The sequence below is a fragment of the Hypomesus transpacificus genome, unplaced genomic scaffold, assembly GCF_021917145.1.
Source record: "Hypomesus transpacificus isolate Combined female unplaced genomic scaffold, fHypTra1 scaffold_132, whole genome shotgun sequence".
NCBI lineage: Eukaryota > Metazoa > Chordata > Actinopteri > Osmeriformes > Osmeridae > Hypomesus > Hypomesus transpacificus.
Window position 1 is genome coordinate 310733 of NW_025813708.1, and position 25139 is coordinate 335871.

General features: G+C 44.7%; 1 protein-coding gene across 4 annotated transcripts in view; it reads left to right on the top strand.

The window, feature by feature from the left end:
* The first annotated feature begins 3674 nt into the window (after nt 1-3674).
* Nucleotides 3675-25139, top strand: part of fhod1 (formin homology 2 domain containing 1) — a 46225-nt gene continuing 24760 nt past the window's right edge. For 3 of the 4 annotated variants that reach the window (XM_047050955.1, XM_047050956.1, XM_047050957.1), the window contains exons 1-5: nt 3676-3996; nt 5631-5737; nt 9506-9570; nt 24306-24373; nt 24891-24996. In XM_047050955.1, the coding sequence (XP_046906911.1) occupies nt 3832-3996; nt 5631-5737; nt 9506-9570; nt 24306-24373; nt 24891-24996 (511 nt within the window). In that variant the 5' untranslated portion in view covers nt 3676-3831. Of the gene's footprint in view, nt 3997-5630; nt 5738-9505; nt 9571-24305; nt 24374-24890; nt 24997-25139 lie in introns of all 4 variants that reach the window. The other variant, XM_047050953.1, reaches the window with a different exon arrangement.

Genomic DNA, 25139 nt, shown 5'->3' on the forward strand with positions numbered 1-25139 from the left:
GGTTAAGAGCCCGCAAACGATTGCAAGTTAAGCAAATTAGCTAACTTCCATAGCACTTTTAGAGGATGAAATAAAATGTACAGTAGCCTATATACATAGCCAGCATTAAACCCCAATACTTCCACAATTCAAACGACACAGGCGATGAAATGAGCAGTCCTACTGTAGCCTACAGGAGCATCCAACGGTCAATAAAGGTTACCCGATTCATTCTTTCATCTCCGTTGTTACAGTGGCTAACAAGCTTTCATAAAACAGTGAGGGACACTACCAGGTAGGGCGGAATTCTGTGGTTCTGTGGTTTTAAAGACTTTAAAACCAACTTTCCTCCTGGAAAGTGTCAGTTGAGGACAATAGCTGCCATGTTAGCTTGCAGGAAACTCTCTGAACTTAGTGACAACAGGGGCACAAAGGGTGCATTCCCTGCAGGGGGTTTGTCGTTTGTGCGATATTGTGCCGCGGAGGAAGACGGCATGCAGTGTACCACAGGTCGAGGAAGGGACCAGCCTCGAGGTTTCTGTGAAAACAAGCAGTAACGTTGTGATTCCTTCTGGCCACAGTCTACTGCCACAGACCAAATTAGTCCTCTTGATTAATGGTACCAAGCAATTAAGGTCGCAATGCAATTTGAAGCAATGTAATTCTGCCAAATTCGTACACAAAACTGTGAGATTTTCTCAACTATTTTCCTACCATGACATTTATTCCGGTTTACCACAGATGTTTTTGTCTAGGTCTTCATTTGGAATAACATTCATACACATTCTATCACAATCCTGTACTCTAAACACACTCATGTTTTCATCACCTGACTGCACACCAGACACAATCCAGTCAAACACTTAATAGTACTACAGTGACCTCTGCTGTTTTGATGTAATACACAGAGGTCACCAGCACCACAGGACCTCTGTGATGGCTCCAAATCAGAAAATATGGTTCCAGATTAGTGTGAAGGGATGATATTACTACCCCCGAACCATCGTTGGAAGATTTAAATCCTTTGGGAAGCAGTTACGGTGGGTTCACAGATAATTTCGATCTTTTTTTTATTTAAATTTTTTGGGTCACACATTCTGACGGCCGTCAGAAATGGTGACCTATGTGGTACTGGCTCTGTGATGACTCCAAATCAGAAAACATGGTTCCAGATTAGTGTGAAGGGATGATATAACTACCCCAAACCATCGTTTGAAGATTTAACTCCTTTGGGAAGCAGTTACGGTGGGGTCACAGATAATTTCGATCTTTTTATTTTTTTATTTTTTGGGTCACACATTCTGACGGCCGTCAGAAACTGTGACCTCTGTGGTACTGGCTCTGTGATGGCTCCAAATCAGAAAATATGGTTCCAGATTAGTGTGAAGGGATGATATAGCTACCCCAAACCATTGTTTGAAGATTTAAGTCCTTTGGGAAGAAGTTACGGTGGGGTCACAGATAATTTCGATCTTATTTTTAGTTTTTAGGTCACACATTCTGACGGCCGTCAGAAATGGTGACCTCTGTGGTACTGGCTCTGTGATGGCTCCAAATCAGAAAATATGGTTCCAGATTAGTGTGAAGGGATGATATAACTACCCCAAACCATCGTTTGAAGATTTAACTCCTTTGGGAAGCAGTTACGGTGGGGTCACAGATAATTTCGATCTTTTTATTTTTTTATTTTTTGGGTCACACATTCTGACGGAGGTCAGAAATGGTGACCTCTGAGGTACTGGCTCTGTGATGGCTCCAAATCAGAAAATATGGTTCCAGATTAGTGTGAAGTAATGATATAGCTACCCCAAACCATTGTTTGAAGATTTAAGTCCTTTAGGAAGCAGTTACGGTGGGGTCACAGATAATATCGATCTTTTTTGTAAAATTATTTTTTGGGTCACACATTCTGACGGCCGTCAGAAATGGTGACCTCTGTGGTACTGGCTCTGTGATGGCTCCAAATCAGAAAATCTTTTTCCAGATTAGTGTGAAGGTATGATATAAATACCCCAAACCATCGTTTGAAGATTTAACCCCTTTGGGAAGCAGTTACAATGGGGTCACACATTTTTTGGAGGGTTTATTTTTTGGGTCACACATTCTGACGGCCGTCAGAAATGATGACCTCTGTGGTACTGGCTCTGTGATGGCTCCAAATCAGAAAATATGGTTCCAGATTAGTGTGAAGGGGTGATATAGCTACCCCAAACCATCGTTTGAAGATTTAACTCCTTTGGGAAGCAGTTATGATGGGGTCACACATTTTTTGGAGGGTTTATTTTTTGGGTTACACATTCTGACGGCCGTCAGAAATGGTGACCTCTGTGGAACTGGCTCTGTGATGGCTCCAAATCAGAAAATATGGTTCCAGATTACTTTGAAGGGATGATATAACCACCCCAAACCATCGTTTGAAGATTTAACACCTTTGGGAAGCAGTTACGATGGGGTCACACATTTTTCTATCTTGTTATGATCAGTGACCTATGCACTTTTGTAATACTCTCTCTTGGAAGTCGCTTCGGATGAAACCACCTGCTAAATGCATAAAAATAATTTAAGAGTCCGATGGTTGAGCGGTGAGGCAGTTGGGCTAGTAATCAAAAGATTGCAGGATCGATTCCATACCGTGGTAAATGACGTTGTGTCCTTGGGCAAGGCTCTTCATCCTACTGTAAGTCGCTGAGTAAGAGCGTCTGCTGAATTACTGAATGTAAATTTATAGTCTGTGGCCCCGCAATCTTAGCTGTGCTAAACCATCAGTAAACGCACACCACAAAACTTCTTCCGTTGCAAATATTTGTCCAAACAAACAGATACATATTATTGATGGCTAGACATTTAACATAAAAACTTCGTGTGTGTTGTGTTACAGACTTCGTAATAATGTAGTACAATGTATTGTTTGCCATCAATCTATACGTTTGACAGTGGTGAAATGGAGCGCCCCTGCTTGTATTAGCGTCATTCTACCACAAGAGAGAGCTCTTTCACAAAACGTTGACTGCTGCACTCTTAAAACACCACTTTGTAATAACAAGAATCAGAATCAGGAAGGGTTTTAATCGCCATGAAATTTTGCACAAACAAGGAATTTACTTTGGCAGGAAGGTGCATACATTAAACATAGGAATCTTAAAACTTAAATATGTGGTCTAACTATTCAAAAGGTACAAAGTCTAGCGTATACTAAGGGGATTTAGATTTATCAAATGTAAATATAAAGTAGACATGATTTACAATATAAAAATACAAAAAATACAGATAGTACAAAAAATACAAAGTACAACATTTACAAATAGTGCAAATTGCAATGTGGCAAGGTGTCATTGTGCAGATTGTAATTAAGTCATTAAAGTCGGTGTGAGCCCATGGCCATAATATGGAGCTAAATTTATACAGCGTATGGAAAGAAAGTGGAAGACACTGTAAGACAACCTTTGCTAATTAACCATCAACAAGTCTGTAGACGTCTTAACGCCAATTATACCCGCGTCAGTTCTGGTGATGTTACTGATTGTTTAACCCACAATGGATCCAACTTTACATTATACATTTTACATTATTATAATTTTGGAATATGTAGGCTCGACAGCGGTGTTGTAGGAAGGGGTGTGTGTGTGTGCCAGCTGAGCTGTGTGGCCAAGGAAAGCTCTATTTTCATTCGCATGACTCATATGACGTCACGACTCCTTCGGGTAGCATAGTCCGTTCGAGCGATCTTTTCCTCCAGCAACAATTGCATCTGTTCAACTGAGCGGGTCGGGTCTCCTTTTATTTCTCGTTTCAATGGGCACATAGAACAATCATATTTTAACAGCTACAAACAAGGTAAAGACAAGATTAACCATGGCTACTATCACATGCCGAGTCCAATACCTGGAGGATTCGGACCCATTCGTTTGCACCAATTTCCCAGAGCCGAGACGACCGCCACCGTACAATATCGATGAAAACCTTGCATTGAGTGAACAAATTGCCGGAATTCACAAACTTCTAGAGGCACCGTTGAAGGTATGTATGTTGTCACTTTTACAAATAGACGAGTTCAGAAGTGTGCCTGCACACAGAAGTGTTTTGTCAACGCAAGAAAGTTAACAGGTGTGACCAACTATGCCAATCATTGCTTACTTAAATACCGGAATCCAATATCTTCTGTAAGCTTTTGAAATCCATTATATATTACACTTCCCCACTGTAAACGGGTTGATTTTGACTTATTGTACATGTGAATACTTAAAATTACAAGTAAAAACTGAATGTGCAATGGACCCGCACACAATGCATTTGACATGCAGGCTGCTATGCCAACATGCAAGTTCATTGCACGCTGTATCTTTCCATGTTGCATTGTGGAGAAGTACGCTATCTGTGTTCAAATAGTTCCCCCCCCCCCCCCCCCCACCTCAATCCCTCTCTGACTGATCCTCAAACTTTGTTCCACCAAAACGCATTCCATCGCCAATCCAGTCTCTGATCTCAAACATGAACCAGAGGCGAGACTTGCACTGTTCTGGGGAGATCAGAAGGACAGGCATGACAGTTTGCACACCTCATTGGCAACTTGTATTCAAACAATTTGGCTCGTCAAATGTTTTCTGATGTTTTCCTAGGTTTAGGTCTCTGTCTTTCATAAGAAAAGAGGTATCTGACAACTGTACCCCCCCCCCCCCCCCCCATCTGCGGTTGCCAGTTTAGGGCTAAATTGAGTTGATGCTCAAGGAAAGGGTGGGATCTGTAAACACAAGATAAGCTCAGTGAAATGGCCTCCTTGACTTTGTATTCTGGGATAGGAAACTCCTGTAGTGTAGATCCTATAGAGTTTAGTAGGATATCTTGTCCAGACCATGAATAAAATGTACCTTCTGTTCCTCTCAAATGTGATTCTTACCTAGTCCCAATATAACTCTTAGGCATGTCGATTGTTACGAGTGCGTAGTTGTAATTGTTATGTGATTGGTCATGCTGTGGCCTAATGTTTTGAACATTTTTCCTGGACTGTTTGGTATTTAATGTTGTGTGGCTTCTATCACTCATTATAAGCAAACATGATATCAGTGAACTGTGCGCATGAGGTATGCCACAGAAATTCCCTTTTCTGACTCACTGTGCTAGAACAACAAGACTATGCGGCCCATGCCAGAGTTATCAAGATGATGACTGAAATGCTATAAATAGAGAGTACATATTCTAACCTCAGAACAAGCTCAAAGTCCTTCTAAATGTGAAGGATGACAGCATCTCGCAAGCCAAGGGAGATATCCTGCCATGTTTAGAGAAAGCATGCAGCCTCTCATCATCGGTCTGTCGAATACTTTAGAAATTGATCAGAGGGATGTGATTGCAGTCGTGAGGTATGCCAGGATAAAAAAGACGAGAGAATCGGATCTTCGTGTGTGTGTGTGTGTGTGAGACAGGGAAAGCGTGTGAATGTATGTTCACTTGTATGACTGTCTGCCCCTCCCCCCCTCACCCCTTACCCCCACCCCTCTCCCCTGCTCCCCCTTACCCCCACCCCTCTCCCCTGCTCCCCCTTACCCCCACCCCTCTCCCCTGCTCCCCCTTACCCCCACCCCTCTCCCCTGCTCCCCCTTACCCCCACCCCTCTCCCCTGCTCCCCCTTACCCCCACCCCTCTCCCCCTCCTAGTTGGAAGAGTGTGCCCTGCAGCTGGCCACCATTGGGAATTACCTGGACCTGGACATGTCCCTGGCGGAGCAGCGAGATGAGCTGGAGCAGCTGTACGAAGACTCTGCGTAAGGACGGCTACCTCTGTCTCTCCCCCTGTCTCTCCCCCTGTCTCTCCCCCTGTCTCTCCCCTTGAGGGTTTAGGTTGGTTGAGGGGGAGTTCTACGGGCGTATGTGAAGCCCTCTGTGACATGCTTGCGTGTAAAAAGGGCAATACAAATACATTTGTCTCTGCCCTTGTCTCTCCCCCTGTCTCTCCCCCTGTCTCTCCCCCTGTCTCTCCCCCTGTTTCTCCCCCATTTCTTCTGATTCCCTCTTATACACACACACAGAATCCTTCGGTGGATCACTCCAAAACAATTTGTTTTACCATAGTAAACACTTTCTTTAGCGCTGTTTGGTGGCACAATTCGTTCTGATTGGTTGAGAAGCGGTTGACTTTCAAACAACTCTGAGACTTATTTAAGCCAGTCACTGTACAGGATGGATATTTATGCGTAAAAGTATATCCCACAGACACAAGGTGAGTCATTGTGGCAGGCCATGAGTGTGTCTTAGTGTGTGGTGTGTCACCAGCAGAGGGCTGAGACAGGACTGGGGTGTACAAGGTGACTCAGAGTCCCCTGTACGTAGGACACCACTAGGGAGAGAATGAGAGGGAGCAGAGGGTGAAAGTGAGGGGAAACAGGGAGAAAGGGAGGGGAGGGAGGGAGAGATTAGTGGTAAAGACAGGGTGATGACAGTAAAAACACAGGGTTGACTCAGGATGGAGACAGTGTTTTATTTCTGTACCAGCATAGCAGACGGTGGGGGTTATAGGACTAGGCCACTGCCTGATCACTGTGATCTGAAACAATTTACTGTCAGGGTCCCCCAGCCGTGGAAAACTCTTGAAATGTAGAAGTGGTGATTTAAAGGGCCCGAAAAATCATGGAAATGTTGCTTTTTTTTGTGGAAAAATCTTTTGATCTGCAGTTGTTGAAACCCCGGACGGTAAATTCAGACAAACAACCTTTCAGAATCACAGAGTGATTGTGTGTCGCAAGTTGTGTGTTGTCTCTTTGTATAATAACGGACGGCGGACCATTTCTACACCTCTCTGTCACTCCCAGCTCCTCCAGTTGCCGTCTCCGTAGAAACCCACGGCGCAGAATATGGCACGGAGCTGTGATGACTGAGGGGAGAGATCGTGTATGGGTGACTGGTCTCTCTGTGGCATGTGTCCAACCAGGCCAACCTGTGAGCATGTTGATGTGAAGCTGTCCTCTTCACTCTCAGGGAACCCCTCTGTCAGAGCAGAGGAGCTGGGTAGAGACTTTGAATACAGTAGAGTTCTGCTCACACACACACACATTCACACATGCACACACTCGTTCACACACACACTTGACAGGTTGACACTTACCTTACACACACACCTCCGTCCGAGCAGAGGCGCAAAGAAGGGGTGTCTACTCGAATACAGTAAAAGTGCTGCTCACACACACACACACATATTCACACACACACACATTCACTCACACGCACACATTCACTCACACAATACACACACAGTCAATACACATACGCACAGGTGCATACGCACTGTCGCATGACCCCTTGAAACCCAACCCAACCCCCCCCCCCCCCCATCTTTTAATCTCTTATAATGAACAAGTCCTGAGAGAAAATAATATTCATAATGACATCATCCGACCCGTTTGAAAATAGCGTCTGGGAGGGAAGCGTGACAAATAATTTTACCAGACAATTAATGCTTTGTCTGGAGCAGGAAACTCAGATGACTCTGTAGAGAAATGGGTCAAGAAGGAGACCAGGAAACATAAGGACTATACGACTTCACAGTACCTAACTGTAGATTCAGTTTTAACTACCGGTACTGCAGTAGGGTTTTAGTATGGTTAGGTCTTGGGAGTCTGATTGCAGGTGGGTACAGACTGGCGTGGTGGAATAGTAGTTTGAATTGTATTTTCTTTCAAATGGGATTTGAAAGTGTTGAAGATGAAGAATGAAGTGGGTTTAACATGTGAGATATTGGAAGAGTCCCACAATTCTTAAAGTTGAAATCATATTAACCAATAGATGATCGTAATAGTTCCAAGCAATTATTATGGATTAAGTTCTAGTGTGAGAAGTTCAACTGTAAGTTTATCAAATGTTTCTGTTGATCTCTAGTACTGGACGTCATATTGCCCTGAGACGTGTTGTTCCTCTGCTTAACAGAGTTATAACCCCTATCCATGATCCTGAATCATTTACAAAGTCCAAGTAACAGGAGCATGGCCACACACACACACTTGATACAGCTTGTCATGGCATATAATCCTTGGGCTTAGGACAAACGACCATGGAGGCTAAATAGTGTCTTAATGGTCTTAAAAGTTTAATTAATCTTACAGTTTAAATCATATTACCCAATGGCCAATCCTTATAACCATTTGATACTCTATTTGACTAATTGTAGTCTGGAGTTAATTGCAATCTGGGGTCAATACCCATTCACTTCAGTTTCTTGCTATTAGAAATTCATATGAGCCCAACTGCAGGTTTACACTGAAACAGACAGTCATTGTTGCATATTCCAATGACTACTGGTTCATATCTTTGGCCTCTATTCAGCGACTTGTCAAACAATGAAAATATTTACGATGGCGGAATGCTCTGGAATATTATTCGAATCCTGTTTGACCCCCCCTCCCCTTTCTATGCTGGCTGTTCTTGTACAGCCTGTATGTTGTCCCTTGTGACAAAGGCACATCCTGTTCTGAATGGGTGACGTTTCCCTGGGAGACTGACTCTGAACCTTTCCTATCGACCTCTCAGTCCTCAGTCTGTTGCCTCATTGCTATCAGAATGTATCTCCATTCAGTGGTGAACATGGATTTGTGACAGTGATCATGTCAAATACCCTATCTTACAGGCACAAATGAATGTTAAACCCCCCCCCCCCCCCCCACACACACACACAGACACGTAAAAGGAGTAAAAACACTAGCAAAATGATGTTACTATTCAGGAGAATACGTGACCGTGAAAGAAAAACACTTCTGGCTGTTGGAGTCCGGAGCGTGTTTGCTTTGGATCCAGCTTCCCTCCCATTAGAAAAGTTACCTCAGAGGATCCCCTGCAGTTCCTGCAAGACCAGGGTGACTGCTGCCTTTACGAACATGGTGATCAGAGGAAAATTGGCAGCGGATCTTGTAACTTTGTGTGTGGCTGTGTGTGTGTTTGTGTGTGTCTGGGGCGGTTGGTCAAAGCTGAAACGCTGGTAACTTGGGGTGGGGAAAGTAAGACTGTGTTGGGGTGAAATACAAAGAGGAAATGTGTCACTAGACGTGGCCTGGAAAATGTAGGCGTGATTATCGTTTGTAAGAGTCTATGTGCAGCTACTGCATGTGTTCACAGTATGTGTCAGTTGCCGAGAACCTAAATCCTTTATTTCAGACCTACACACACACAAACTCTCAGACAGGAACAGATACTTTCCATACCTCTATGTCGGCTCTAGAACTTTCCATGGTACAAATCCCTGCTGGTCGGGCCGTGGCCGTCACACCAGAGTCTGTTTATGGGATGGCAGCATGTGGGAGTCAGGGAGATGGAGATCCAGTGTTCCTCCAGCCAGCTGTGTTAGAGTTCAGGCGCTACACATCAAAACCGCCTTATTTTGCTGCTCTCCACTTGTTCCCATTGTGGAAGGGCCACAATGTGCTGCACTTCTCAATTTAAGAAGTCTGTGTTTATCTTAGAGTGTTGAGTGGTTCTTAAATCAGGTTTTGTCTCCTTTTTAACTCTAAACTGTCTTCTAAACCGTCTTTTCGTCCTCTTCTCCGCAGAAAAGGAAAGAAGCCCATCCTGATTCTTCGTACCCAGCTCTCCGTCCGGGTCCACTCCATCCTGGGTAAGTACCACCTCCTCTGCCTTCCCCTCCTTCTCCATCCCTCCATCCTGTCCCTGCAGCAGCAGTGATGACTCAGGGGAAAGTAGCAAGCAAGTTCTGTTTCCAGTCTCCTGTCTTGGTCGTCGGTAGCGGTGGCTTCCAATGGCTCCTAGTGGCCTGTCTAATGAGCTTGAGCTCTCCATTCGTCAGGGAAGCTCTGACACCGTCTTAATCCCCCCACGCCCCACACCTCCCCCACCCCACCACCCAAAAAAAGATCTCAAGTCCTCTTTCCATTATCGCCCCCAGACGTTTTTTCCTAGCTCGTGGCGGCGAGCGAGGGGAAAATTCTCAACAGTCCAAGGGATGTCTAGATGGTTCTTATCCTCCTGTTATTTCCTTTGAATCCTAAGTAACGTCCTTACCATTGTGATGGGATACATCAGTATTTTTTCCAGACTTCAACAGCCCATGTTGTTGCTGATGTGTCGAAAGCAACGTACAACTGGGGCATACACTGTAGTAAGCATAGTACATCACCATAGATTTACGTTGAGTAATTTAGCAGACCCTCTTATCCAGAGCGACTTATAATTAGTACAGGGACCTTCCCCAAAGTAGGTTGAAGTGTCTTGCCCAAGGACACAACGTAATTTAGCACGGCTGGGAATCGAACCTGCAACCTTCTGATTACTAGGAATAGACTTAGTTTTTACCAGACAGTGCAACAATGATGTCATCACAATAACGATATTACATAATTCTGGCGATAGGGCAGCCTTGATATTTTTTGTCCTGTGTTTTATAGCCTAACTTTTAATTCTTTAATTCTTTTTAATGCAGCCGCTTAACTTGCATTTTCTACTATGCAACTGTGTTTAGTCACATGACTAGCCGCACAAGAGAGACAAGTGTAGACACAACGGGATAACCACCCTTACTGTAAAACACACTCATCTCAGGAAATAGTGAATTTTCTTGGTAATTGGCTTTCATGTGGTGTTACTGTTACCTGACTTTAGCAGTGTTGGTTTTGACGGGCCCAGACTAACGGGCCCTAACTCTACTGACTCAACCAACCTTCCAGGGTCCCAAGGAATTAAGTAACCTTCCAAGGTTGTTCCATGAATGGTTGACTGTGAAGCACTCGGCTAGTCTGGTAGTATGTTTAACATGGGTTCAAGTGTGACTACATTTTATCCTCAGCTCTGACAAGTCTTGATGAGAACAAGACGTCACTGAGGTCAGTGTGGTTGCTGTTATTGAGGTGAAGAAGATGTTTTGGGGAATGCCTGTAATGTCTGTCTGTTCCTGGTTAGCTGGAGAAAAACTATTTTTACACTCTGAATTGTTGAGTTATGCAAAGAGCAAAAGACATCTAGCCATTTCCCCGGTACATAAACACATGAACACAACGCTGTAAAACATGGACACGCCACCAAACTAAGGAGCTGGCCATCATAGCTGATTACAAACGTGCACAATTCCTTCTCCTGTCTCAGGCTATATGTTTACAATCGCAAAGTTGATGCTCTGCAGTGGTTCAAATCCGCTAGTTTAGCCAGACTTAGCTGGGGGTTTTTTTCCTTTCTGCATGACTGGTAGACAAAAGGTATTGGGGCTTGACTAACAGGTTCCTGTGCTCCTCTTTTAGCCTCAACAACTTTTCCTGGTAAACAATTCCAGCAACGTATGTGTTCATCTCGCATTACAACATAGCAGATGGTTTGGGGGACTTAGCACTTATCTGCCTACAACATTAGTACTGTAGCTCCCAAATCATTTGAACACAGTCATAATAATAACAACATGCTTTTATCCAAAGTGACAAACGAGAGAAGGGGTGGGCCGGTGGGGTGGGGGGATTTAAACTTGTCGTTTCTGGGTTTTGCTCTCAAATATTCTACCACTGAGCTATTCAACCATCAATGATCTGTAAAACCTAAAGCAACAGCTGCTTCACCCACTTCTCAAACTGTGAGGGCTGAGAAATGAACTGTTTGTTTTGAGCTTGTACCACTTGTTGCTTGTTTACCAGGGACATATCTATCTGTTGAGGTGTAGCTTTGCAAGTTAACTACACAGCTACATTCTCGGTCTGTTTTAATCAAGCTGATGGATGCTTTCTTGATCCCATCCCACTAGTTTCCTAGGCGATGGGGGAGTGAAATGTTTATGGCTCTTGAAAGTGTTCTCTGGATGGTTTTCATAAGGAGTTCTCCTCAAATGAGTCACTTATCCTGGTTTCCCTTTCTGGCTGTATACTTACAACCTGAAGAGGGTTTCCCCTCCGTTGCCCGACCGGCAACAGTGGCTTTTTCCTCAACACACACCCTTCTTGCTTTCTGTTTTACCTGAAGGGAGAACCGTCCAAATGAGAAGGAATATTGCTGTGGAGTCTGTGGACTGTGGAATTTTGTGCCAGCTGGCTCAGTGTTCAAGTGCCCTAATGGAAAACGAGCCTCCCCATTAGCTGCTGCCTTTGAACATTTCATCAATGATCGAAGTCTGTCACAAAAAAAGCTAGCAGGATTAATTTATGTTACTGCTCACTGTTACAATTCTGTCAGTGGATCACAGGATGGGAAAAACCACTAAGGGAGCCACACAGTGTGTTTGTGTGTGTGTGTGTTCCGGCAGTCCCTCGCAATGAATAGTCCTTCACAAGAGGCGGGAGCATGCGTGTACAGAGCGCTCCTTGGACATGGGGTAGTAAATACGTGCCAAGCCTGTCTAGCCACGCTGATCGACATGACAGATAAGTCATGTCTATTCCAAATCGACAGGCATGTGAGACATTTCAGATGCAGTGACAGACTACGAGTGCTTTTGAATTGTGTCCTTCCTCTGGGGCTCTAGCTGTTGTTCCTTCAGGATGCATCCCCCTACACACACACACACACACACACACACACAAACACTAACACCACCACGACCACATTGCCTGGAATCGACTGAACTAGTCTACTCCCTGACGTTTCTTCCTGATTGACTTCCTGTTGTTGCGTGAGTGTTTTTTAGGGGGAATAACTGCTTTGTCAGGACTTACAGGAATGTGTTCGTTTGTCATAAGGTGCTCTCCAGGCTTTATAAAAAATGTATGATTTGCGTGAAAATTTGTGTGAAATTACATCCTGTAGTGACTAATTTTGAACTTTGACTCACTGAGAAATTCCTGTTTTGTTGTTGCCATTGGAAGCATGGAAATGCTGTGTAACTTGCATGCGTGTTTCTCTGCTTGTGTTTGTCCGTGTGTCTGTTTCATGCATCTTTCCTCTGTGTGCTTGTATATTTACATTTTGTCATTTTAGCAGACGCTCTTATCCAGAGCGACTTACAGTAAGTACAGGGACATTCCCCCCGAGGCAAGTAGGGTGAAGTGCCTTGCCCAAGGACACAACGTCATTTGGCACGGCGGGGAATCGATCCGGCAACCTTCTGATTACTAGCCCGACTCCTTCACCGCTCAGCCATCTGACATGCTTGACCTGACGGTCTTTCACACCCATGCTGTCGAACAGTTTCCATCGATCCACTAAGAAGGGCTTTCACATGACTGGCCTTGAAGCTTTGCTGGACGTTGATTACTCTCGTTAGCACATAGACAACAAAATGGGGCACAGGGGGAACCGCTAATTGCTTTCTGTCCTCGTTCTCACTTCTTTGACAGAGGTGGCATTCTGAATTATCTTAGAATTGCATCATGGGTATCGTCTATCATTGGCCTGGAGTTGTAGCCATAGCAACCTATTGTGATACAGGAACAAAAAGTTGGTTTGTTCAGTGGCCACACCCTGGATTGGAAACATTACCACAGGAGGTTTAGTACCATTTTGCTGCACCTTAGTTGCTCAGGTTATGAAGATCTCTCACTCTCTATCTAGGGTTGAGAACTTGATAAGAGAGAAGCAAATCCCATCCAAGATTGTCCTTTCAAGAGCCGATGCAGTGTAAATGTTATGTTTCGACTGACCATGTCGTATTTGATGGTTTATAGAAATATTCTTGTCTGGTTTTTTTTTTTTTTTTCAATATAAGGATGAGAACTGGGTCCACACTGATTGCTTTGTGTTGACACGGATCATTCTAATTCAGATGCAGTCACAGGAAATGCCAGACTCATCATATCTGGGTCATCTCATGTCTCCCCAGGGCAGAGGTCTCCTTGTTGACTCTTTCTGGGTTAGCAACCCCTACGGTTACATTTCAAAAACTGAAGAACCCTGAAGACTGCTACCCTTGAAGTGCATTGTTCCAAACTGATAAATAAGATGTTTGGTCTACCTAAATACTGTCTCACATATATTTTTGTTTGAAATTCTATCATACAGTGTTAAGTTGTCTTCAAGGTTAAGTGGTTCAACAGTTCCTGTTCACATACTTAACATGCTTGCTGTTAGGGTGTTAACATCTGATCCAAGACATTTTTAGCCTGCACTAATTGCAAAAGGAACAATCTTTTTTTAGCTGTAGGTGCTGCGAAGCAGGCAGTTCTGGTCAATCAGCTCCCAAGCCCGTGTTTGTTCATATCCACAGCGCAGCCCTGTTTTTACAGACCATCAATCTCTCTCCCTCTCACTTTCTGTCGAAAAAGACACCAGAGTGATGAGCGAGTCCAGTCATTAAGCAGGCATGCAGCCTTGACTCTGTCACACCTCAGCACCGCGTGGTACCAGCGCGTACCACACATTGCTGGGTGAGTTATAGTAAACAGGGTTAGCTAGCGTTAGCGCTCCAAGGCTTTGAATGAGGTGCTGTTAGCACAGCTTAGCAGTTAGCGTAGAGGTGGTTTGTTTGGGACCTGCCCCATCACAGCCCCGATGCTCCAGTATTCAGGCCCAGTACCCCAGTGGAAACCCCCCTAAACCCAAACTCCAAGAGCCAGTCCCTGCTTATGACAACAACAAGAAGCACCCACCAGCGTCACAGTGTTTAGCGCTAGCTATGACCACCGAGTCTGAGTTCCTAACCGGACTGCCTGCCTAAGCCCAGACGCAGCAGGGAGGGAACTGTGAGAGGAGTCAGTCGTGTGTCGTTTAGCTATAATGATCTCCATATCCACTCTAATGTGTGAACCCCTGCTGCCGGCTTGTGGTTAAATTACTTTGGCCCCGTAGAGAGAAGTAGAGAGAGAGAGAGAGAGAGAGAGAGAGAGGGAGGGAGGTAAGGAGAGAGAGACTTGGCAATGCCCTCTGCCCCCTCTTTTTGTCTTTCTCTCTGTCTCCGTCTCTCCTCTCATACACTCTCTCTCACACACTCTCTCACAATCACTCTATCTCCCCTTCCCTCCATCTCACTCTTTCTCTACCTTCCTCTCGCTCCTCCTCATCTCTTTAACCCCCCCTCCTCCTCTCCCTCCACATCCTCCCTCTGCTCTGCCTGGTGCCCAGTGTGTTTGGCCAGCTCTTCTCCACAGGGACTGGGGAGGGATCCAGCCCTATAGCCCAGTTTGAGGCTATTTATAACAGCGGTGCCAGCCAGTCACTAAGCTAGCGGAGAACAGGACACAAAGTGCCCACAGACGTACAAGAACAACAGGGCACAACAGCGTGAGGATCAGCAGCTTTTAATTACAAAGGAGTTTTTTTCCCCCTGAGAGATTCATAATGGTCGCTTTCTTCCTCCATCTATTTTTCCTCTCTGTCCCACCTGGGGACCAATGAGAAGTGGTGGCTTAAATATGTCTGGCCCTGGTAGAGGACAAGGGTGAGTTTAATCATTTCTCCAGGGCTACCCCTCTGTTATGCCCCCCCCCCCCCACAGACACACACGCACATCTTTATTGCCCTTTAATCTGCTGCCATGCCAGGGTCCATCTGAGTTCAGCACCCAGTTGCTAAAGGCTAATCACAGAGCTGTGGTCAGAGCACAGGTATTTGACCCCCCCCACACACACACACACCCAGCAACACCCTGTCTCTCTTGCTGGGGAAGCCTTAGGCTGGTGGTCCCCCTCTCTAACAATCCCAATCCTCTCCTGGACCAGCCGTTCTCCCCCCAGCTGTCGCTGTCCCGGTGCAGTAACTTTCCCCTCGTGAAACTGATTTTGGCTGGCGGCCATTTTGGGTCAAGGTCCACATGCTGTGAGTAATCAGCCCTGAATATCTCCTTCATCCCCAGGCATCACACTGTGCCAGCCCCACCCATCCAGACAGTCAGGGACCACACAGTGTCTTCTGTTGGATTAGCAGGCTATACTGCCAGACCTCTGGCCTTTAGGTTGCAACCACAGACTATCCTCTATCCCCCTGTGGCTCAGTTCTCGGGCCCCATTGCCAGTCTTTCACTTTAAGGTCATTTATTTTGCATCACAAACAGTGATAAGTGTGTAATACACAGTGATTTAGTTTGAGTTTGTTATGAAATCTCATATCATGAGACGACACGCATCATTAAGCATTTAGATTCTGGCAAAATTATGAGAGTAGAGCAATACTTCTTGTACATGCTTATGAACAACCTTTTATTATTAAATTATGACCTGAATGAATGTATAAACAATACTGTATGAATTGCTCCACTTGGTGCATAACCCACACAAGTCCTCTACCCAACCAAGCGTTACATAACTATTATGTAATGTCGGAGAATAAGATAATATCTTGCCACTCAACTGACATGTGTGAGCCCATCTCAGGTGAGACACGCAGTGGAACATAGTATTCTATCACAGACTTAGCTGAAGGGTTCTCTCTCTCTCTCCATCTGGCAGACCTTGCACGCCCACACATGGTGCACCAGTCTGTGCTTGGAGCGCAGGTCAGTAACAACATTTATATATGACCTTATCACAAGTTTAATAGTCGACCACCGTTGACAGAATTGTTCGTCGCCCCTTGCTGCACTTGGCTGGGCTAAACAGAAACTACACTAGTGCCTCATAAAACTGAAACACCAGGAACCTGATAGAGATATTTGGGATCTCTGACCTAATCTTTTGTTTTTTCACAATGTATGCTTCATGTTTTGGCTGCTAGCAATGTTTGGGACCACCTCGTTGTTATGATCAGTGACTTATGCTCTTTTGTAAAGCTCTCTCTTAGAAGTCGCTTTGGATAAAAGCGTCTGCTAAATGCATAAATGTAAATTTTTATGTCGACCACGGTTTGGCTCAAATCAAAGTGTAGTTTACCTGTTCTCCTATCACCCAAACATGGTACCTGTACTGTCACTGTGCAGCTACTGATATTAGAAGGCACAAACCACTCCCAAAAGAACAATTCTAAGATGAACCACAAACTGCTTCATAGCATTCCAAGAATTTAGGGAGTGGTTGAGTCGCTAATCTCAGTTGCTAAGGGCAGTTACCAGGTTCTCACATGCAGGTCTATTGTCCACAGTGGCTGGTTGGTGATCAGTATCAGGGTTAATTGTGCTTGGGCTGCGTAAAGTAATGCCAGATGCACCATTTGGGCCTCATGAGACAGTTTAGCTCCCAGCCCTCACGTCTCTGGTCTCAGCTTGCATCTATGGATGCTTGCTGTGGCCTGCTGGATCCTATTTATTAAGACGGTTTCTTATGATATGTCTGGCTGCAGGTGTTTGAGAGTTGCATGCTTGTTGAAAAGTTACAGGCTTGTTTGCGTGAAAGTAGAGTGTTGCAGTGCAAGCAGGTAATATCTGACCTGTGGTAACTAACTAACTAACCTTTTTTTTATATATACGATCTTTCTGACTGCTGTGGCGGTTGTGGGATTTGGAGTCATGTTGTCCATGTTGTCCATTTTTATTCAGTGACTAAACGTTTTGGATACTAGTCAGAACTCTGCGGTTATCAGGATCTGGGCCTGTCGTCCGATCCAGGTCCTTTGGCATCTCCTGCAGTCCTTCTGACTCAGCGATCCTGCAGTGTAACCTGGGGAGTTTACTGTGGATCAGAAGGTACATAACCATGTCCAGCACTCACATGGTGACCAGCAAGCACTCCTAGCTCGTTACAGACACACTTGACAGCTGAACACAGCCTGCAGGCCTCCGGACTCTGGGAATGATTTAGCTGCTGCACCGAGTTTGGCAACTCGCACCGAGATCCTGTTTTTAATGATTTCAAGTTAGCTGTTTTTTGCTTCTTGTCCTTTTATGGAGGTTTGTGGTTTGTGTACGGGACTCAACCTTGAAACTGGACCACCTTGGGGATCTGAGGTTTGACATGTGTGACCTTTGACCTGTCGGAGCAGTCACAGCTACTGTTCTGGAAGGAAGTCCCGGTTGACTTGACCCAGTCGGGGTGTCTGTCTGGACCTTGGTGTCTGCAGACTCTTTTGGTCTGGTTTTATTTGGGTGCTCTCTGAGAGGATGCTCCCTGTGTAGAGGTAAATACAGGAGGACCTGGTCCAGGTCAGAGATCTCTGTTCACAGGAATGTAGCTGTTTAACTGCCGTTTTTTTTACCATGGAAAAGTTGGTCTGCCTTTTTTAAACGTTTTTATTTGTTTTGAACATGTGTATGCTCACATCGCTCATAAACACACACACACGCACACATTTATACACACAAAGTGCACATTTAATACACACACACAGCCCTCAGCCCTGTCGGAACCTTCTTCACCAGGACACCTTACTCAGTACTGTATTAGGAGGATAAGGCCGGATCTTCATAGATTTTTAAACTGCTCTGTCTCAAACTGTTTGCACTGCTTCAAAGACAATATCCTGTCCGGAATCCAGCACCAGGCCTCTATTCTTAGCCCTCCTCCTTTCCTCCCGGTTCAGGACACGACGACTGTGCATATGATAGTCGTGCCCATTAGACCTTACCAAGATGGTCGCCAAATTCAACAAACACTTGAGGTCAGATCCATCTGGGAGGGTTGAGAGACAGCTCTGCCTAAACCAGGAAGCAGAAGCCGTGAGCGAATGAGGCGGGGGATCTAATAACTGCACAGAAAAGTTATATCTATCAGATGGCTGAGCGGTTAGGGAGTCGGGCTATTAATCAGAAGGTTGTTGGTTTGATTCCCGGCCGTGCCAAATGACGTTGTGTCCTTGGGCAAAGCACTTCACTCTTTGCCTCAGGGAGAATGTCGCTGTACTTACTGTAAGTCACTCTGGATAAGAGCGTCTGCTAAATGACTAAAAGTAAAGTATCAAGAGTTCCAGAATCATCATTAAAAAAAAATCCTTGTGTGCTTCAAACACAAGTGCTTCAAATATTAGTGGTTCATTACATGTCACATGTCACTTTTCTGTCCCAACTTAGCAAGGTCCTTGTCAATCAATATTATTACTTCAGCAGTAACCTTACATGGTTTTAAAGGTTCATACTTGCGAAGAGCAGAGATCAATGTCTGCCTACATTAGTGTTCTAGGTTTAAAGTCAAAGAATAAATGGCCATCGTCAGATAATCCTCTTCTTCAGGTAATTTAGCTCTCGTTAGCTGGGGCTCCAGTGGGGCCTTTGATGATTTGACATCTCGTCTGTTGATGTGAAACTGGGGCGACGGGGTTCAAAGAAGTTGTTTCTGAGGTACAAAGCAAGGGCCCGGTAACTTCCGGCAATTAGAGATGTAATGTTGGCTGTGCTTTATTTCAGTCTGGCGCTTTGTCGGATCACTTGAATGATAGCGTTGGAGAACGGCAAATACCGCTGTGGTCGAGCCAGACCACATCTCCCTCTAGCTGAGGAACGCCGCTTCTGAGTTTAACTGTGTGTGCTGCCACACCAGTCTTACTTTAGGCTACAGTGCAAAATATGACTTTCCTTTTTAGTCTGCTACAATTGACTTTCAGAATCTTTCACTTCCTTGTCCATGGTGCTTCAAGTGTTGAGATGTGAGATATGAAAGCTGAGAACTGAAACCTGATAGTTCAGGTTATCTGTGCTCGATCTAGTCTAGTTTTCCTCCTTTTTTCCTTCTCTCTGGGAGCTGCGGAGAAACCGTATCACCCTGAATAAGCTCATTCTGTCTGACTTCAGGAATGCACTGATGGCCAGCTTGACTAAGAAAAGGCATTTGAAACCTTTTCCCTATCGCACTTTAAACCTCAGTGTCATTAGCTGTGCACACACACACACACTTACATACACACACACACACACACACCGTTTGTGAACAGCTCAGCATGGCACATTACTTTTGAAGTGGCAGATTAACATTATTCACCACTGAAAAGTGTCTCACCACTGAAAAGTGTCTCAAAGTTAATGCATTCAGGTAGTGAGTAGTTTGGTTAAATAGTTAAAAACTCTTGTTCTTTTGGTGTAGTGTGGTACTGTAGGAGGAAGCATTGACAGAAACTCATTAATAATCTTTTTTTTTTATTGCTAGCCTGTCAGAACTTTATAATCTGTTGTTTATAACACGCCCACTTGGGGAAATCCCCTTTAAGACATTTTGGAAGCAGGTGAAGGTCTTTAGCTTCTGTTATCTTTCATGGTTCCCTATCACTGTGGATTAATTTTTCTGTGTTAAAGAGTGTTGAAATAGCTCTACCCATCCTTGTATTACCTATTTGCAAACGTAAACATGCTGTAATCGATTCAGTGGAAACTCTCATGACTCCAGTTCAGTTACACAATCAGAATCCGAACACACAGAATTTATCAAGTTTGAACTCGAGTTCAGTTTACCAGCACCCCCTCCTTCTGGCAGATGCGTTTCCCAGAACAACATAGCTGTATGTTTGCATGTGTGTGTTTGTATTACATTTCTGTTTCCTTCTCATATTCTAAACAATGCTGTCTTGCTTTGTTTAGCTGTCAGGCCCATCTTCTGGCTAAGAGTCAATTATCCCTGGCAAGTGAGAACATGTTGTCCACGACAACTTCGTATCACATTCTCACAAAATCCTCAATGACAAGATCTGTTTTTCCAATAAATGCCATGTATTTTCACTGATGTCAGTATTATACTGGGCATATGAGACAGGGGTAGCATGCCCACATACGTAAAGGAAAAAGTAGAGAGGGCAGCTGGATCATTAAATGCCCCAGAAATATTTGGAATCTGTCCCATGTGTCAGACTCTTATTTATAATCCCTGACTTGGGAACCAATCTCTACTGGCGGGCAGAGCGTCACATGACCCAATGTCATGAAGTAACAAGCTTCTACAGCGATGTGAAACTTTGTTTCCCATCAGGCCGTGCTGGATTGCTCTAGTGAAAAAGTGGGAATAAGGAGGGTGTTTTATTAGTTTTAGACGTCTTTAGTCCTGGCCTCTTTTTTGTTTTTAATTGTGTGTTTATTTGGTTGGGCACATCCTGTCTGTTGCCCTCCTGATAACCACCCTGTGTGTGTGTCCGCAGTCCTTTAATTTGTCTGCTTCCTAACATCAGTCTCTTCCTTTGAGAGATGGTTATGTGTGTTATCTACAGAGAGCAGCCCCTTGTGGTATAGACCGCCTGTCGTATAGCAGCACTTTACAGCCTGCCTTCCTTCCTGATGGAGGTACATATAGCTTCTGCTTGAAGGAGGGGGCGTTGGTGATGATGGTTACACACACATACAAACGCACGTGCACACACACACACAACCTGAATGACACACAGCGCTAATGCACACACATATTCAGCATAGACGTGCACACACACACTGCTGCCCACATTCACATACATGCAAACCCACACACACTTACCCTTAGCACATTTGCACAACCAGTTAGTATGGACACACACACACAGACACACACACACACACACGCCCTGCTGCACACGGAGGCAGTAAACACATCTCATCCTAGTGACAGGATGCTGGTCGTCAAAGCAACGGGAACAACAAATAAGGCAAAATTGGTCACTTCTCAATCCTGCCTAGTTTCTTACGCTGGATGAAGTAATGACAAGCCATTCATCACCAGCAAGGAATTCTATCCCTCTGAAAACCAAAAAGACTTTAAATTCTCTAAAGGACTCCTGTGCTGACAAACTGTCTTGGTGTCCCATTCCATGCCACCCGGACTAACTGAAGTCTAAACAAGTGTGAGTTTGACTTTCTTTTGATTGGGATACAATTTACCCTTTGGTATGCATCTTACCTTTTTAATAACTTTAAGAAGAAACTTTAAATCAGTTGTGGGCTCATGAATGTCACCTGCGTGCTCAGGTACGTGTTGTCTTTCCGTCTGTGCAACGTCACTGTCCTGTCTCTGTGGAACTCTGGCCAGGAGGAACAGATGTTTGTTTTCAGGGATATCTCAGAATGGACAGACCCATAAACGCCCATGAGAACTCGTAACATACAGCGAGTCAGGAGAACGTCAGTTTTGTCCACGACGGTGTCCTGTAGAGCGGTCAAGGTTGTCCTTCCCAGTGAGGATCCTCTTTCACTGAGATTAGACCTCTCTAGCCTGGCCTCAACTGACCCCCTTCTCCCCTCCTTCCTTCCTTCCCTAACTTCCTTCCTTCCTATGGACAGGCTGACGAGCAAGCTTTCACACAGAGCTTGTAGACCAACTAGACCTCTTGTGTTACCTGTACAGTAATCTGTTGAATTTTCTATGCCGTTGCGGTTTTGATTGCAACAAACTATTTATTTCCATTGTACCTCTCCATAGACTACATGTTACCCATCTGTTTGTTTATCATTTTGTTTTTTTCATTCCAATTTGGAATCCATTTGGTTTGATGCTTTTCTAAACAACTTCCGTGGACTTTAAACGGTGAAGTCATTTGTGAACCATTCTCACAGCAAAATGCAAACCCCTATCAACCCAAACATGTCAAAGTCCATTTTTAAACTGTCCAACATATCACACATTCTTCAGTAGTAAATATTTAATGGATATTGTATAACAACACTTGTTATACACCATTTCCTTCTCATCCAGACTGGACTGTCCGTTCACTACACAAGTCCCAGGCAATCCAAACTGACGACTACAACAACAACAAAAAAACTGGCTTGTGACCTCTGAGAAGAAACAAACAGGAAATATTTACATTCCACTTTAGGGGGGAAACCCCTCAACGTTCATCCTCATTTGAAGAGACTTTGTTTGGCGTCAAGAGATTTGACTTCCCTGTCCTCTGAGGCATCCCACCACCTTGTGACTTCTCTGGGTTTCCGTAGGTGATTGGATCTTGAGCAGGTCGACATGCATCCTTCGTTGGCCCACTGTGAGCTAAATGTAGATAACTTTCCTGGTTGTCTCAGTGAGCAGAATTTGTGGGGTGGTTAGCGTTCTTAACTACATGCACATAAAGCTTCGTAAAGACTGTAAATCTGGGTTGTGGTGGTAGAAAAATATGTTTTTTAATTCCTGCAGTAAAAGTAGCTGTTACTTCTGTTGCATCATCACACTGTAAACGTCACAGCAGTAAACACACGTTCTGGATCCAGATAAGCATCTTTATTCCTGTTGCCCGTCATGATTCCCATTACTGAGTAAACCTCCCCGTCCAGATGTCAGGCTGGTGTTTGGAAGTTGTTGTCTGCATCCATGGAGACTCAGAGTGGCGAAATGGCAGGAGCCAGCCAGGTTTCTATTGGTTTACGATCCACGGTTGAAACCATGTCTGCAGCTGTGTCATGAACCAGGCCTGACGACCAGGCCTGACGACCAGGCCTGACGACCAGGCCTGACGACCACGCCTGTCGACCAGGCCTGACGACCAGGCCTGATGACCTGGGGTGCAGCCAGCACTCTGTCTGCTCAGCCCAGCCCCAGGCCTGATGACCTGGGGTGCAGACAGCACCCGGTCTGCTCAGCCCAGCCCCAGGCCTGTCATCTTCACAGCAGAGGTCTTGATGGCAGCCTTTTCCCATTCCTAGTAAAGATGTTTCACTGCTCCAACACACCTGATTCAAATCAATGGGTTGTTATAAATAACAGAAGCCTGATAACAACCCATTCATTGGAATCAGGTGTGTTGGAGCAGTGAAACATCTAAAACATGCAGGTTAGGGGGGCACTAGGACCAGGATTGAGAACTCTCATCCTCACCTCAACCCAGGGGGTCTCTCTGATGTCATGTTTTCACTTAGCAAATGCTTTTATCCAGAGCTACTTATGAGGGATTTCCACCTGCAACCTATTGATGCTCTAACCACTGAGCTAAACCTAGCCCTTCCATAAGCAACGATGTGTCATCCGGCGGGAGGAAGATTCAGCGATCAGCTCCTTTTATTTTTATCTACGACTGATTTCTACACGGAAAGTTATTTAAATTCCTTATCACCGATACTGGTTTCTGATTAGAGGATTTACAATAGAGCAGACATAAAGGCCTGAGTGTGAGTTGTAAAGCCTCCACACATCCTTATGGAACTTGTGGGGGGAGTGTTCCCAATGGGAATTGTGTGCTCATTTGATTATCTGCAAAGTTTCAATCATATTTATGTGGACTGCTGTTTATTGGGTATGGAACCTATATCCTCTCTCATGTATAATATATGAAACTTTGAAACTTTTTTGAAAATGTTTTGCCAATCTTTCAATACTTTTCCAAGTACAAAAAAAACAATTCAGACTTTTCACACACATAGTGAGAGGAGAAAGGAGGAGAGGGGAGAGGAGAACAGAGAAGCCTAAAACGGAGTAAAGCAGAAAAGAGTACAGAGGATAGGAGAGTCCTCATCAAATACTCATCAATGACGCAAACTTCTTCAAAACCTTTTTTCAAAATATATTTCCTCAACCTTTCGAAACTTTTTTATGTATTTAAACTTTACTTGTTGATAGCTGTCTCAACCTGTTTAGCTTTGTCATTGTGTGTAGGTGGATGAAAAGAAGGGGAGAAATAAAATGTGTAAACTTTGGTCTGAACTCTCTGTATGGTTTCTGTCTAACCAGCTCATTTTGTGTTCCTCTTCAGAGAAGCTGTACAACTCTCACGGTCCAGAGCTCAGGAGGTCCCTGTTCTCCCTCAAGCAGCTCTTCCAGGTAGATCACAAGAGCCCGACTCACTTCCCGTCAATCGCTATCAGACGTACAGCTTCTCTTCTTCTGGGCCAACTGCCACTGACAAGTCCAGAGGAAACAGCCCCCCTGACCTCTGACCTCTGCTCTGTGGCCTGAGTCAGAGGAACAAGGAAGAATAGAGAAAGAGACATAGAGAGGGAAAGGGAGAGAGCGAGAGAGATAAAAGGGGGGAGTGAGGGAGAGAGAGATGGACGGAGAGGGGGATAGAGAAAGAATGGGAGAGAGAGAGGGGGAGAGAGAGAGAGGGGGAGAGGAAATGCATACCAGCCGTGCCAGAGACCCAATTGTAATCCTTTCAAAGATGGAGGACAGATAAATAAAGTACATAATTATGTAAGGGCCCTGGACATGATTGCTGATACGATGTTCCTTTAGCAGTTGCTTTCAGATTTCAGGACTTTGTTTTTTATGCTGAATTTAAGTGGTATAATGCTGATGGCTTTTCTATAACAGTTACATATGCTTGTGTGTCTCCTAGGATGACAAAGACCTGGTACCAGAGTTTGTGAACTCTGAAGGGCTCACGTGCTTCATCAAGGTGGGAGCCGAAGCCGACCACAACTACCAGAACTACATTTTGAGAGGTACTTTTACATTTAGTCATTAAGCAGACGCTCTTATCCGGAGTGACTTACAGTATGTACAGGGACATTCCCCCGAGGCAAGTGCCTTGCCCAAGGACACAACGTAATTTAGCACGGACGGAAATCGAACCGGCAACCTTCTG